The sequence below is a fragment of the Ailuropoda melanoleuca genome, chromosome 1, assembly GCF_002007445.2.
Source record: "Ailuropoda melanoleuca isolate Jingjing chromosome 1, ASM200744v2, whole genome shotgun sequence".
In the NCBI taxonomy this organism is placed as follows: Eukaryota; Metazoa; Chordata; class Mammalia; order Carnivora; family Ursidae; genus Ailuropoda; species Ailuropoda melanoleuca.
In genome coordinates, this window is record NC_048218.1 from 56,387,246 (window position 1) to 56,404,807 (window position 17,562).

At 36.6% G+C, this 17,562-nt stretch overlaps 1 protein-coding gene and 1 long non-coding RNA gene across 6 annotated transcripts in view; one reads left to right on the plus strand and one right to left on the minus strand.

Moving 5' to 3' along the window:
• CFAP44 (cilia and flagella associated protein 44) overlaps window positions 1–17,562 on the minus strand; it is a 143,976-nt gene that overhangs the window by 33,786 nt on the left and 92,628 nt on the right. For 4 of the 5 annotated variants that reach the window (XM_034658557.1, XM_034658567.1, XM_034658577.1 and 1 more), the window contains one exon: window positions 17,199–17,373. The exons of the other annotated variant lie outside the window; for it this stretch is intronic. In XM_034658557.1, coding sequence (XP_034514448.1) covers window positions 17,199–17,373 — 175 coding nt within the window. The remainder of the gene's footprint in view (window positions 1–17,198; window positions 17,374–17,562) is intronic. 5 annotated transcript variants of the gene reach the window in all.
• LOC117801916 overlaps window positions 1–17,562 on the plus strand; it is a 44,140-nt gene that overhangs the window by 13,705 nt on the left and 12,873 nt on the right. The gene's annotated exons all lie outside the window — the stretch shown is intronic.

Sequence of the window (17,562 nt, forward strand, 5' to 3'; positions counted from 1 at the left end):
AATCTGTTTGGTTGTTTGCTATTAAGTTGTAAAAGTTCTTTATATATTTCGGATATGAACCCTTTATCAGGTATATGATTGTGAATACATTCCCTAAGCTGCCCTTTCATTTTTTTTGATAGTTGTTTTTACTGTACAGAAGCTTTTTAGTTTGCTATACAGTCCCACTTGTTTTTGTTTTTATTGCCTTTGCTTTTGTTGTCAAACCTAAAAAATCATTGCCAAGACCAATGTTGAGAGACTTACCACCTATGTTTTCTTTTGTGGGTTCAGGTCTTACATTCAAGTCTTTAATTCATTTTGCGTTAATTTTCATGTATGGTGTGAGATACTGGTCCAGTGTCATTCTTTTGCATGTGGCAGTTCAATTTTCCCAACAGCATTTATTGGAGAGACTGTCCTTTCCCCATTACATATTCTTGGTTCCTTTGTCATAAATGGACCATATAAGCATGGACCACTTATTTCTGGTCTATTGAATTAATTGGGTCTCTTTTTATGCCAATGCCATATTGTTTTCATCACTATAGCTTTGTAACATAGTTTGAAGTCAGGGAGTATATCTCTATCTTTATTTTTCCTTCTAAAGATGGCTTTGGCTATTCAGAGTTTTATATGGTTCCATGCAATTTTTAGGATTACTTTTACTATTTCTGTGGAATTTTGATAGGGATTACATTGAGTCTATAGATTCCTTTGGATAGTACAAACATTTTAACAATATTAAGTCTTCTAATCCATGCATGAAATGTCTATTTATGTCTTCAATTTCTTTCATCAATGTCTTATTGTTTTACTGTACAGATATGTCATATGCTTGGTTAAATTTATTCCTAAGTATTTTATTCTTTTTTGATGCAATTATAATGGGATTGTTTTCCAAATTTCTCTGATAGTTCATTGTTAATATATAGAAACAACTGATTTTTGTATATTTATTTCATCTCACCCCTTTACTGAATTCATTTATTAGTTCTAACAGTATTTTGGCAGAGTCTTCAGGATTTTCTTATGTAATATGTCGTCTGCAAATAGACAGATGTACTTCCTTCCATTTAGATTCTTTTTTTTTCTTGCCTAACTGTTCTAGCTAGGACTTCTACTATGTTGAAAAGAAGCAACAAGAGTGAACATCCTTGTTCCTGATTTCAGAGGGAAAGCTTTCAGCTTTTCGTCATTGAGAATGATGTTAGCTGTCACCTTGTCATATGTGCCTTTATTATTTTGAGGTATGTTTCTACTATATCCACTATGGTGAGAATTTTTATCGTGAGTAGATGTTGAATTTTGTCAAATGCTTTCCCTGCATCTCTTGAGATGATCATGTGATTTTTGATGGCTTGTACAATCACAAAGTTCTGAAAGACAAATGAGTTCAGGCCAAGCTGATATAGTTTATGACGGCAACATAGGAAGACTTTGAACTCCTCTCTTCCACAGACACACTAAATCCACACCTATTTATAAAGCAATTTCCTCCAAAGAATAACTGAGGGCTGACTTAACAGCTTCAAAAGATAGACCACACAGAGAACAGCAAGAGAGATGAAGACACAGTAACAAAGGGAACCACCACTCCTGATACTGTGAACTGCAGTGAGAAATATAGGACTGAGGGACCATGAGCAGATTAGTTTAAAGCTGCAGTTTAAAAGGGCATCTGGAGAAAGGAGTTAAGATGGAGGAGTAGCAGGAGCACCCTGGGATTGCCTCATCCCTCGAACAGAGCCAGATTAACATCAAATCATTTGGCACACGCAGGAAATCAATCTGAGGATTGGGAGAATGATTTACATGGTCAAAGGGAGAGAATATGGCAAGTATGAGGCATGTAGACTTGATCTGGGGAGAGAAAAGCCATGGTGCTGCGGTGGGGAGGGATCCCTTTCTGCAGAGAGAATAGAGAGAGAGAGAGAGTACCCCGTTAGCTTTGCACAAGAAAAACACCTCCCAAAACCACTGACTGTGGAGTTGAAAGGAAATGAGCATTGCAAATTTCTGCAAGCAGTGTGTGGAGCTCAAATTCTGAGGGTTTAAAGGTCAGTGACTTTCCCTGGAGTCAAGCCATAGTGGACATAAGGAAAAGGACAGCTCAGGCCTGGGGGTGGAAAGCATGGTGCAGGGATCCTCTGGGTCACACTGGGAGAAAACATTCCCCTTCCCGGAGTACATTTGGAAGAGGGTATATTGACTCTCCAAGGACAAAAGACCCTGCAGGTGCCATCAAGTGGCCTTTCATCTGCAGGGGACAGAGGTGCACGCAAAGGACAGATAACCTGATCGCAGCCTTTCACTGTGCTTTACCATAGGCTTTGGGCACCTGTAAAGGTGTGTGACTGTTTTTCTGGGATGAAACAGCACCAGACAAGCGAGGCTTTCTCCTGGAGGAGGGGAGCAGGTTCACACCATGACAGGTCATTTAAGATTTGGAGTTTTGAATCCCAGCTGCACACCAGAGATAAAAGGCGGGATAGCTGTGGTGCCAGGCACACAAACAGCCCCAAGAACAAGGATCTGACAAAAGCCTGGGACACAAGAGCAGAGATTGTTTACTCTTTTGTGAGGACTTCTTGAACAGCAGCAGATGCAAGATCCCCTGTCCTGGGAGGAGAGAGTGAGGCGGCACCATTTTCTCCCTTGCCACCAACACAGTCAGACTTCAATGAGAAACACAGCACCCCCAGGGGAGGTGGGAGCCATTTATAACAAACCCCACCCGCCCCCACCCTGCAAGTTCATGATTACTAGGCAGATCTGACTGTGAGGCAGAGCAGCAGGCGCTCCCCCAGAAGCACCAAGTTCACTGTTCACAGAGTGCTCCAAAGCATCAGCTTCAGTTCTGGTGGAACTAGGACCAGCCTTCTTTATTTTTTTAATTTTTTTTTCTCTTTGGAATCAGGCTTATAGTTTTTTGTTTGTTTCTTGATTTTTTTTTTTTTTTCATTTCCTTTTCTCTTTTTTTGGATCAGGTGTCTTCCCTCCCAGCTTTCTTTTTCTTTGGAATCAGGCTTATAGTTTCTTGTTTGTCTGTTTGGTTTTTTTTTGTTGTTGTTGTTATTGCTGTTCCTTTTCTTTTTCTCTCTTTTTTTTCAGATCAGGGTGGTTTTTTTCTTTTCTTTACCAGGCTTATCTTAAGAAACAAATCAAAGCACACCTAGTTAAAGGCCCAAACACTCCTCACTGTAAGCAAGGAGGAACTCTGCATAGGACTGACCTGTGGAAAAGAATAGCCAAAACACAACAGCAGAGTGCACACAACATATACTAGAAACACTTACTGAAGTACCAGGCCCTGGGCAGTGTATGACCCCTTCTTAATATACCCTTACTCTCAGGAACAGGAAACATACAAAATGAAACACACAGGAATTCTCCCCAAAAGAAAGATGAAGAAATCATAGCCAGGGTCTTTCTCAAAACAGATATAAGCAATATATCTGAACAAGAATTTAGAACAACAGGCATAAGAATACAGCTGGGCTTGAAAGAAGCATAGAAGACACCAGAGAAACCCTTCCTGCAGAGATAAAAGACCTAAAAACTAGTCGGGCTGACTAAAAAATGTTATAACTGAGATGGAAAACCAACTGGATGTAATCACAGTGAGGATGGAAGAAGCAGAGGAGTGGATAGGTGATACAGAAGATAAAATTATGGGAGATAATGAAGCTGAAAAGAAGAGGGAAAGAAAACTACTAGATCATGAAGGTAGATTTAGGGAATTCAGCGATCCCATAAAGTGCAATAATACCCATATTATAGGAATTCGAAGAAGAAGAGTAGGAAAAAGGAGCAGAAGGTTTATTTGAACAAATTATAGCTGAGAACTGCCCTAATCTGGGGGAAAGAAACAGGCATTCGAATACAAGAGGCACAGAGAACTCCTCTCAAAAATCAACAAAAACAGGTTAACACCTAGACATATCATAGTGAAACTTGCAAAATACAAAGATAAAGAAAATTCTGAAAGCAGCTAAGGATAAATGGTCCTCAACCTACAAGGGTCGACACATAAAGTTAGCAGCAGACCTGTCTACAGAAACCTGAAAGACCAAAAAGGACTGGCATGATATATTCAATGTGTTAAATGGGAAAAATATGTAGTCAAGAATATTTTATCCAGTAAAGCTGTCACTCAGAATAGAAGGAGAGATAAAGAGTTTCCAAGACAAGCAAAAACTAAAGGAGTTCATGAACACAAATCAGCTCTGCAAGAAATGCTGAAGGGGACCCTTTGAGGGAAAAAGAGACCAGAAGCAACAAAGACTAGACAGAATAGAGACAGTCTACAGGAATGGTGACTTTACAGGTAATACAATGACAACTACATTTATATCTATCAATAATTACTCTGAATGTAAATGGATTAACTGCTCCAATCAAAACACATATGGTATCAGAATGGATTAAAAAAAAAAAAAGACCCATTGATATGCTGTTTACAAGAGACTCATTTTAGACCCAAGACACCACCAGATTGAAAGTGAGGGGATGGAGAACCATTTATCATGTTAGTGGACATCAAAAGAAAGCTGAAGTAGCCATATTTATATCAGACGAACTAGATTTTAAACCAAAGACTGTTAATAAGAGATGAACAAGGGCACCATATCATAATAAACAAGAAGATCCAACAATTGTAAATATTTATGTCCCCAACTTGGGAGCAGCCAAATACCTAAATCAATTAATAACAAACTTAAAGAAACTCATTAATAATAACACAATAATAGGTGACTTTAACACCCCACTCACAACAATGGACAAATCATCTAAACAGAAGATCAACAAGGAAACAATGGCTTTGAATGATACACTGGACCAGATGGACTTAACAGATATATTCAGAACATTTCATCCTAAAGCAGCAGAATATACTTTCTTTTCAAGTACACATGGAACATTCTCCAGAAGAGATCACATACTGGGCCACAAATCAGGCTTCAACCAGTACAAAATGACTGAGATCATACCATGCATATTTTCAGACTACAATGGTATGAAACATGAAGTCAAACACACAAAAAAAGTTGGAAAGACCACAAACACATGGAAGTTAAACAACATCCTACTAAAGAATGAATGGGTTAAATAGGAAATTAAAGAAGAAATTTTTTAAAATACATGGAAGCAAATGAAAATGAAAACACAACAGTCCAAAACCTTTTGGATGCAGCAAAGGCAATCATGAGCAGGAAGTATATAGCAATACAGGACTTCCTCGAGAAGAAAAGTCTCAAATATACAACTTAACCTTACACCTAAAGGAACTGCTCTACAACCCACCAATTGCACTACTGGGTATTTACCCCAAAGATACAAATGCCGTGATCCGATGAGGCATCTGCACCTCAATGTTTATAGCAGCAATGTCCACAACAGCCAAACTATAGAAAGAGCCCAGATGTCCATCGACAGATGAATGGATAAAGAAGATGTGGTATGTATATATACAATGGACTACTACTAAGCCATTAAAAAAAAAATGAAATCTTGCTATTTGCAACAATGTGGTTGGAATAGAGTGAAATAAGTCAACCAGAGAAAGACAATTACCATATGATCTCACTGCTATGTGGAATTTAAGAAACAAGGCAAAGGATCATAGGGGAAGAGAGGACAAAATGAAACAAGATAAAACCAGAGGCAGAGACAAACCATATGGGACTCTTAATCATAGGAAACAAATTGAGGGTTGCTGGAGGGGAGGGGTGTGAGGGGATGGAGTAACTGGGTGATGGACACTGGGAATGTATGTGTTGTAATGAGCACTGGGTATTATATAAAACTGATGAATCACAGACCTGTACCCCTGAAACAAATAATACATTATATGTTAATTAATTGAATTTAAATTTTTAAAAAATCAAAAAAAAATTTAATTAAAAAAAAAAAATAACCCAAATAGCCAAAGCAATCTTGAAAACAGAAAAGCAAAGCTGGAGGCATCACAATTCCAGACTTAAAGTTATATTACAAAGCTTTAATGATCAAGACAGTATGGTACTGGCACAGAAACAAACACATAGATCAATGGAACAGAGTAGAAAACCCAGAAATGAACCCACAACTACATGGTCAATTAATCTTCAACAAAGCAGGAAAGAACATCCAATGGAAACAGTCTCTTTAACAAATGGTGTTGGGAAAACTGGACAGGAACATGCAAAAGAATGAAACATGACCACTTTCTTACACCACACACAAAAATAAATTCAAAATGGATGAAAGACCTAAATGTAAGACAGGAAACCATTAAAATGCTAGAGGATAATACAGGCAATAATCCCTTTGACATCAGCTGTAGCAATTTCTTACTAGATAGGTCTCCTGAGGCAAGGGGAACAAAAGCAAAAATAAACTATTGGGAATTTACCAAATAAAAAGCCTCTGCACAGTGAAGGAAACAATCAACAAAACTAAAAGGCAACCAATGGAATGGAGAAGATATTTGTAAATGACATATCTGATAAAGGGTTAGTATCCAAAATATATAAAGAACTTACACAACTCAACACCTGAAAAATAAATAATCCAGTTAAAAAATGGGCAGAAGACATGAATGGACATTTCTCCAAAGGAGACCTACAGATGGCTAACAGACTCATGAAAAGATGCTCCACGTCACTCATCATCAGAGAAATACAAATCAAAACTACAATGAGATACCACCTCACACCTGTCAATGGCTAAAATTAACAAGCTAACAACAGATGTTGGTGAGGATGCAGAGAAAGGGGAACCTTCTTACATTGTGGGTAGGAATGCAAACTAGTGCAACCATTCTGGAAAATAGTATGGAGGTTCCTCAAAAGTTAAAAATAGTCCTACCTATGACCCAGCAATTGCACTACTATGTATTTATCCAAAGGACACAAAAATGCTGATTTGAAGGGGCACATGCACTCTAATGTTTATAACAGCACTATCAACAATAGCCAAATTGTGGAGAAAGAGCCCAGATGTCCACTGACTGATGAATGGATGAAGAAGAAGAAGGAGAAGAAGGAGAAGAAGGAGAAGAAGAAGAAGTAGTGATTATCCATCTATCCAATGGAATATTACTTAGCCATCAAAAAGAATGAAATCTAGGCCATTTGCAATGACATGGATGGAGCTAGAGAGTATTATGCTAAGTGAAATAAGTCAGAGAAAGACAAATACCATATAGTTATTATTTTTTTAAGATTTTATTTATTTGTCAAAGAGAGAGCACAAGCAGGGGGAGCAGCAGGCAGAGGAAGAAGCAGGCTCCCCTGCTGAGCAAGGAGCCCAGTGCAGGACCCAATCCCAGGACTCTATGGTGATGACCTGAGCCGAAGGCAGACACTTAACTGACTGAGCCATCTAGGCATCCCAGATAGTTTTGTTTATATGTAATGCCTTTACAAAAAAACAAAATATGGCAGCAACCTAAGTCTCCATCCACAGATGATGGATTAAGAAGATGTGGCATATATATAATAGAATATTACTCAGCCATAAAAAAAAATGAGGTCTTGCCATTTCCAACAACATGGACGGACATAGAGGGTATTATGCTAAATGAAATAAGTCAGAGAAAGACAAATACGATATAATTTCACCTCTATGTGGAATCTAAAAAACAAATGTACAGAAAAAAAAATGAAAAAGCAAAATTAGACCCATAAGCACAGAAAACAAACTATGGCTACCAGAGCAGAGAGGGGTTGGGGAAAGGGTAAAATGGGTGAAGGGGAGCAGCAGATAGAGGCTTCCAGTTATGGAACGTGTAAGCTACAGGGATAAAATGTACAGCATAGGGAATATAGTCAATGGTATTATAAGAGCATTGTATGGGGACAGATGGTAGCTACACTTATGAGCATTGCATAATGTATAGAGTTGTCAAATTACTATGCTGTACACCTGAAATTAATGCAACATTGTAAGTCAGCCACATTTCAATTAAAAAATAAATGTTGAGCAGTTAGCATATTAGACCCAGCAATTCCACTCCTAGGTATCTACCCAAGAGACTTGAAAACACATGTCCACACAAAAATACACAAATATTAATAGCAGCATTATTCATAATACTGAAAAAATGGAAATAACCTAAATGTGTTTCAACTGATGAACTGATAAATATGATATGGATTGTTTGGTCATAGAAAGGAATGAAGTGCTGATACATGCTACAACCTGAATGAAATTTAAAGTCCTATGAAGCAAAAGAAGCCACAAAGACCACAGAATCTATGTCTATAAGATGTCAGTAGACAAATCTATAGAGACGAAAAATGGTTGCTTAAGGTTAAGGGACCCCTGGGTGGCTCAGTCAGTTAAGTGTCCAACTCTTGACTTCAGCTCAGGTTATGGTCTCAGTGTCATGAGATCAAGACCCACATCAAGCTCCACACTGGGTGTGGAGCCTGCTTAAGATCTCTCTTCCTCTCCCTCTGCCCCTCCCGCCACCCCCACTCACACTCTTTCTTAAAAAAAAAAAATAAGTGGTTGATTAGGGCTAAGAATGGGAGTTTGAGGAAATGAAGAGTGACTGCTAATGAGTAGGGGTTTTCTTGTGTGTGTGTGGGGATAATGATATTAGAAAATAGTGGTAATGGTTGCATACCTCAGAATATACAAAAAAAACCCACATTGAATTGGACATTAAATGAGTGTTGTATGATATGCAAATTATATCTCCATAAAGTTGCTATAAAAAATTAGGAAATAAAGATAAAAAAGAAAGAAAAAATCCTGTAAGGTCTATAACCCTATCACCTAGAGATAGCCACTGTTACATTTTATTGATACTCTCCCAAATTAAACTGTTGCCCTATGTGCTTTTTCATTAATAATATACTATAAACATTGTTTCATGTCAATAAACCTGCCCCAACATAAAACAGAGAGAGAGACTGAGTCCAGGCCAGGGTGAACATTTCCTACATGAGAACACTCCATAAAGACTGGGAAAGGTGACTATTTTCTCTAATGTGCAGAAACCAACCCATAGAGTTAGGGAAATGAAGCAGAAAAATACGTTCCACACTAAAGAACAAGATAAAATTCCAGAAACAGACCTTAATGAAACGGAGATAAAGTGATTTACCTGATAAAGAGTTTAATACAATATTCATAGAGATGCTCACCAAGGTCAGGAAAACAATGTATGTACAGAGTGAATATTTCAACAGAGATAGAAAATATAAGATAGTACCAAATAGAAAACACAGAAGTGAAGAATACAATAATTGAACTGGAATGTTCAAAAATAGGGTTCAACACCAAACTAGATCAAGCGGAAGAAAGGATTGATTAACTCAAAAACAGGGCAATGGAATTCAGCCAGTCAGAGGGGCAAAAGAAAAAAGAATTAAAAAGAGTGAACATAGCTTAAGGGACCTAAAAGACATCAACAAGCAAATCAATATTCACATTACAGGGGTCCCAAATGGTGAGAGATGGTCAGAAGTCTTATTCAAAGAAATAATGGCTGAAAAATTCTTTAACCTGGGGAAATAAATAGATATCCAGATCCAGGATGCCCAAAAAGTTTAAAACAAACAAATCCAAAAAAACCCACACCAAGACACAGTATAATAAATTGTCAAACATTAAAGACAAGGAGAAGATCTTTAAAACAACAAGAGAAATACAACTTTTTATATATATACACACGTAAGATAAATAAGACTATCAGCAGACTTTTTTAGCTGAAACTTTGCAGACCAGCAGAGAGTGGCATAATAAATTCAAAGCACTAAAAGAAAAAGACTACCAATAAAAATAACCTACCCAGCAAAATTGTCCTTCAGCATTAGGGAAATAAAGAGTTTTCCAGACGAACAAAAGCTGAAGGAGTTCATTACCATTAGCCCAGCCTTTCAAGAAATGCTAAAGTCACTTCTTCAAACTGAAGAGGAAGGACACTAACTAGTAATAAGACAACATACATAAATATAAATTTTGACAATAAAGGCGAATATATAAATTCAGAATACTCTAATACTAATGGTGGTGGGTAAATCATTTATAAATTTAGCATAAAGGTTAAAAGGCAAAAGTATTAAAAATAACTATAACTATAATGATTTGTTATTGGATATATAAGGTAAAAAGATGTAAACCGTGACATCAAAAACAAAATGTTGGGGGAGTTAGAGATATAGCTTTAGCATGTGTTCAAAGTTAAATTATTGTCAGGTTAAAATAGACTGATATGTTTTATGTAAGTCTCACAGTAATCACAAAGCAAAAAACTATAATAGATACAAAAAACATAAAGAGAAAGAATCCAAATATACAACAAAACTAGGTCATCAAGACCCCCCCCAAAAATATATATATATAATAAGGAAACATTAGACTTAAATAACAAGTTAGAACAAGATGGACTTAACAAATATTTACAGACATTCCATTCAATAGTAGCAGAATATACGTTCTTAAATGCACATGGAACATTCTCCAGGATAAATCACATTAGGCCACAAAACAAGTCTTAATTAATTTAAAAAGATTGCAATCATATTCAATATCTTTTCTAACTTCAAAAGTTAGAAAAAGGTATAAAAACTAGGTATAAAGCTAGAAATCAATTACAAGAAGGAAACTGTAAAATTCATAAATATCTGGAGAGTAAACAACATACTCTGAATAACAAGTAAAAAATCAAAAGAGAAATCAAAAATATCTTGTAACAAATGAAAATAGAAATACAACATACCTAAAACTTATAGGATGCAAGAAGAGCAGTTCTAACAGGGAAGTCTATAGTGATAAATGCCTACATCAGGAAACAAGAAAAATCTTGAACAACTAACTTAACCTTATACCTCAAGGAACCAGAAAAAAAAAAAAGCACAAAGTGCAAAGTTAGTGGAAAGGAGGAAATAACAAAAATCAAAGCAGAAATAAATGAAATAGAGATCTAAAAGACAATAGAAAAGATCAATGAAAGCAAGAGCTGGGCATTTATTTTTTGAAAAGATAAAAGCAAAATTGACAAACTTTAAGCTAGATTCATCAAGAAAATAGAGAGGACTGGGCACCTGGGTGGCTCAGTCAGTTAAGTGTCTGCCTTCAGCTCAGGTCATGATTCCAGGGTCCTGTGATCAAGCCCCACACTGGGCTCCCTGCTCAGAGGGGAGCCTGCTTCTCTCTCTGCCTCTGCTCCTTCTCTCTGCTCATGTGCTCTCTCTCCCTCTCTCTCTCTAATAAATAAAATCTTTATTAAAAAAAAAGAGCACTCAAGATCAGAAATCAAGGAGGAGATATTACAACTGATACCACAGAAACACAAAGGATCCCAAGAGACCACTATGAATAATTATACACCACCAAATTGGACCACCTAGAAGAAATGTATAAGTTCCTAAAAATATACAACCTATGAAGACCAAATCATGAAGAAATAGAAAATGTGAACACACCAATTACCAGTTAAGGAGATTGAATCAGTAATCAAAAACCTCCCAACAAAGAGAAGTCTAGGACCAGATTGCTTTACTGGTGAGTTATATCAAATATTTGAAGAATTAATACAAATCCTGCTCAAACTCTTCCAAAAATAACAGAAGAGGGAAACTTCACAGATTTTATGAGGCCAGCATTAACCTGATACCAAAATCAGACAAGAATACTACAAAAAAAATTCCAGCAAAATTTTCAAAAGGAGAATACACCATGATCAAGAGAAATTTATCCTCAGAATGCTGATTTAACATTTGAAATCAATAACTGTGACCCACGATATTAAGGAATAAAATTTTAAAAGCATATGGTCATCTCAATATGCATATAAAAATCATTTGATAAAATTCAGCACCTATCCTTCATACAATTATATTAAAATTTTTTTCAAAGAACTAAGGACTAAAGGGAATTTCATCAACCTGATAAAGTGCTTCTAAAGGGCTGATGTCACATTTTATAATGAAAGACTGGATGTTTTTCCTTAGATTGGCAATAAGGATGTTTACTCTCATCATCTTTATTGAACATTGTAGTACATATCCTCGACAGTACAATGAGTCAAGAAATAAGAGATTGGAAAGGAAGAATCTTTTCTCACATGAAACATGACCATATTCATAAAAAAGAAAAAATGCTACTAGACCTAGTAAGTGAGCTTAGCGAGATCACTGGATTAAGGGGTGCCTGGATGGCTCAGTTGGTTAAGTGTCTGCTTTCAGCTCAGGTCATGATTCCAGGATCCTGGGATCAAGCCGCACATTGGGCTCCCTGCTCAGCAAGGAGCCTGCTTCTCCCTCTCCCATTTCTCCTGCTTGTGCACACTCTCTCTCTCTCAAATAAATAAATAAAATATTTTTTAAAAATCACCAGATTAAAGATAAATATAATAAAGTCAGTGGAAAGAGTTTCTACTTCTGAGAAGAGGTAATGACTTACATATTCCTATCTTTCCTGGCAACTGCAAATAAAACCCCTAAACATTATACATATACAACATGAGAAGATTCTGAAAGGTGAAAAGAAGATGATAGACCACAAAGAACTTTGGGACCCAAGGAAGTATATGATGTTAAATCTCTAGTCTTTCTTACCGCCTCATATATCTCAGGCGTGGAACTAAAGAAAAGGGCAACTAGAAATACCAAAGGGTTTAGACAATAAAAGCCCAACAAAATCTTGCTCTTTCTAGCTAAAGGATCAAGAAAAGAGACTAATAAGACAGAAAACTTTTTAGATAATAAATGCTCTACTCTAGCCACACAGCACGCTTGTGTACACACACACACACACACACACACACACACACACACACACACACACACAAATGTGGCCAACCTCCGCCCAGCCAGCAAAGGTCAAGTGGGGAGTCTATACTTTTACCACCAGCAGACTTTAACAAGGCAACACAAACCCTACAGGGATGGTGTTAAAGGAGGTAAGCCCTGGGGACGAGGACTTCATCTCCAGTGTGTGGTAACAGCCTGCCTACCACAGTTACAGTGGAGACCCCATATGGAGTCTGGACTTCTGCCTTTGTCCAGTAGTAACAAGGTGATCCACCCCTCCTTGCTAGGGTAGTGTTTGAGGAACCCTAGTGGAAAGTGAAGAACTTGACCACCCTCCACAACATCAGTGGAAGACAACTAGAGAGCAAAGTGGTATTAGAGGCAGCCTAGTAGGGATCTAGAACTCCAATTGCTGACCAGTAAGTGCCCCTTCCTTCCTCAGGTGTCAGCTGGGGAAAAAATGAGTAACCTGGACTTCTATACCCATGAGGTGGCATTCCTCCTTATCCTGCTCAAGTCAGAGGAAGCCAGCTAAAACTGAACATATATATAAGATTCAGAGTCTCATAATACCCCAAATGTCCAGATTTCAGTAAAAAAATTGTCATACAAAGAATCAGGATGACCTCAACTTGAATAAGGAAAGATGACTACCAGTTGCCAACCCCAAGATGACAGAGATGTTAGAATAATCTGACAATTTTAAAGCAGCCATTATAAAGTGCTTCAATAAACAATTAGAAAGGTGCTTGAAACAAATGGAAAAATAGAGTCTCAAAGAAATGGAAGGTACAAAGAAGTACCAAACAGAAATTTTAGAGCTGAAAACTACAGTAACCAAAATAAAATTTAATGGATGGCTCAACACCAGAATGGAGGAGACAGAGAAAAGAATCATCAATTTGAAGATAGAACAATAGAAATTATCCAATCTGAATAACAAAAAAAGACACTACAAATAAACAAACAATAAAAAAACTTTTTTTAAAACCCACACAGAGCCTCAAAGATCTAACATTTGTGTCATTGGAATCCATGAAGGAAAGGAAAAAGAGGACAGGGCTTCAAAAAAAAAAAAACTGTAAGAAATAACAGCCATGAGAGACTATGGACTCTGGGAAACAAACTGAGGCCTTCGGGGGTGGGGGGAATTGGATAGGTTGGTGATGGGTATTCAGGAGGGCACGTATTGCATGGTGCCCTGGGTGCTATACACAAGTAATGAATCATGGAACTTTACATCAAAAACTGGGGATGTACTGTATGGTGACTAACATAATAAAAAAATATTACTAAAAAAAATAAAAGGAGTTAACTTCAAAAAAATAAAAATAAAAAAAATATAATGTATTTAAATAAAAAAAAAAAAAGAAAGAAATAACAGCCGAAAACTCCCCAAATTTGGCCAGAATACAAACAGACAGATTCAAGTTTAATGAATCCTAAAAAAAATAAATTCAAAGATGTACCAAGACAAATTAGAGTCAAACTTTTGAAAACTAAGGACAAAAAAAATCTTGAAAGCAGCAAGACAAAAATAGCACCTTACATATAGGGGGAAAGCAATTTGAATGGCAGAAGATTGATCATAAGAAACCATGGAGGCCAGCAGAAAGAAGCACAATACTTTTCACATGTTGAAAAAGAGAAATGTCAACACAGAATTTTATGTCTAGTAAAAATATCCTTCCAGAATGAAGGAGAGCTCAAGCCATTCTTAGGTGAGGGAAAGCTAAGAATTTGTCACCAGCATACCAACCCTAAAAGAATGGCTAACAGAAGTTTTCTAAGCAGAAATGAAATGATAGAAGGAACTTTGGAACACCAAGAAGGAAGAGATTAAAATGTTAATAGTAAAAATAATGGCAAATACATTTTACTTTTACTATTGTCTAATATGTTTGATGATTTAAAAAAACTATAACACTGTCTGAAATGTGTGTTGAGAAAATATTTATACAATTATACTATAAACAAGGGAAACAAGAGGCGGGAGGTGTATAAAGGGATCTGAAGGCAGGTAAGGTTTTTACATTTCATTCAAGCTGATAAAATATCAACACCAGTATACTACATAAGTTGTGTAATACCTAGAGAAATACCTAGAGAAAATGCTTAAAAAGCTATACAAAGTGATACTCTCAAAAACACTGCAATCATATTGGAACACTAAAATATTCAAGTAAGCCACAGGAAATCATGAAAAAAAAAACCAAAAAAACACAGATGATGGCTGAGTAATATCCCATTTTATATATATACCACATCTTCTTTATCCGTTCATCTGTTGATGGACATCTGGGCTCTTTCCATATTTTGCAATGATATGGATGGAACTAGACAGTATTATACTAAGCAAAATCAGTCAGAGAAAGATAAATACTATATGATTTCATTCATATGTGGAATTTAAGAAACAAAACAGATGAACATAGGGGAAGCAGGAAAAAAACATCAATAAATGGTGCTGGGAAAATTGGACAGCTACATGCAAAAGATTGAAACTTGACCACTCTCTCATACCATACACAAAGATAAACTCCAAATGGATGAAACACCTTGATGTGAGACAGGAATCCATCAAAATCCTAGAGGAGAACATAGGCAGCAACCTCTACGACATCGGCCACAGACTTTTTTCATGACACATCTCCAAAAGCAAGAGAAACAAAAGAAAGAAGGAACTTGTGGGACTTCATCAAGACAAAAAGCTTCTGCACAGCCAAGTAAACAGTCAAAAAAAACTAAGAGGCAGCCCATGGAATGGGAGAAGATATTTGCAAATGACACTACAGATAAAAGATTAGTATCCAAGATCTATGAAGAACTTCTCAAACTCAATACATGGGAAACAAATAATCAAATCAAAAAATGGGCAGAAGATATGAACAGACACTTTTCCAATGAAGACATACACATGGCTAACAGACGCATGAAAAAGTGTTCAAAATCATTAGCCATCAGGGAAATTCAAATCAAAACCACACTGAGATACCACCTTACGCCAGTTAGAATGGCAAAAATAGACAAGGCAAGAAACAACAATTGTTGGAGAGGATGTGGAGAAAGGGGATCCCTCCTACATTGTTGGTGGGAATGCAAGTTGGTACAGCCACTCTGGAAAACAGTGTGGAGGTCCCTTAAAAAGTTAAAAATTGAACTACCCTATGACCCAGCCATTGCACTACTGGGTATTTACCCCAAAGATACAGATGTAGTGAAGAGAAGGGCCATATGCACCCCAAGTTCATAGCTGCATTGTCCACAACAGCTAAATTGTGGAAGGAACCGAGATGCCCTTCAACAGATGACTGGATTAAGAAGCTGTGGTCCATATAGACAATGGAATATTACTCAGCCATCAAAAAGGATGATTTCACAACATTTGCAGCAACATGAACGGGACTGGAGGAGATAATGCTAAGTGAAATAAGTCAAGCAGAGAAAGACAATTATCACATGGTTTCACTCATTTATGGAACATAAGAAGTAGGAAGATCAGTAGGAGAAGAAAGGGAAGAAGAAAGAGGGGGTAAACAGAAGGGGGAATGAAGCATGATAGACTATGGACTCTGGGAAACAAACTGAGGGCTTCAGAGGGGAGGGGGGTGGGGGAATGGGATAGGCCAGTGATGGGTAGTAAGGAGGGCACGTATTGCATGGTGCACTGGGTGTTATACACAAGTAATGAATCAAGGAACTTTACATCAAAAACTGGGGATGTACTGTATGATGACTAACATAATATAATAAAAAATTATTATAAAAAAATAGAAAATCACTGGGGACTAGGGCTAGGCAGAGTTCTTAGACTCAACACCAAAAACAAGATTGATAGAAGGAAAATTGATAAATTGGGTTTAACAAAATTAAAAACTTTCACTCTGCAAAAGACCTATTAAAGAAATGAAAAGACAAGCTACAAACTGGGAGAAAATATTTGAAAACCACATAACCAACAAAGGAGTGGTATCTAGAACATATAAAGAACTCTCAGAACTTAACAGCAAAATAGCAATCTTATCTGAACATAGACAAAAGACATGAAAAGACATTTCACCAAACATATATGTAGGTGGCAAATAAATTAAAAAAATGTGCTTTTAAATAAAAGTACCTCATACCAGAGTTTTTAAAAGTCAACTTTAGATGATGAGAGGCCTAAAGGTGAAAGCCAAAACTGTAAGATATTAGAACATAAAGAAAAATAACTTGATGTTAGAATAGACAGGAATTTCTTGATCCTTAAAAATCACTGAGTGTATTCACAAAATGGAATTCCTGAGTCCCAAATCCTAAGGATCATAGAAGTTCCACGAAGGTATCATTACTCTAAGAGGTCCAGCTGATCTGTCTTCAATACTCTCTCTCTCTGTTTCTATTTCAAAGATATTTTGAAACTCATATTAAAATGAAAAGTTTAGGTAAAAAAAAAAAAAGAAAGAAAGAAAACAAAAACACACTTACAGGTCCTCCCATTCTTTTTTTCGCTGCTGAATCTTAAGTTGGGCCCTTTCAGCTTTTAATATAAGTTTCCTCGTTTTCTCAATTTGATTTTCCACGATAATTTCACTTAGGGTTTTAGGCCGAAATTTCTTCCCTTTCTCTATAATTGATTCTTCTGCCATACTAATGCGCCCATCTGTACAGAGAGTCAACATTTTTTTTTCAATATTCTTGAAACATCTAAATGAAATTCTCAAATATTTTTTTAAACCTTCCATGTTTTAAAAAACAGAATATAATGAATCTGTAAATCACCGTATTTGTTGAATTTAACTCCATAATAAGTATTTTAATAAGTATTTTAGAATACCAAAACAAAGAGATC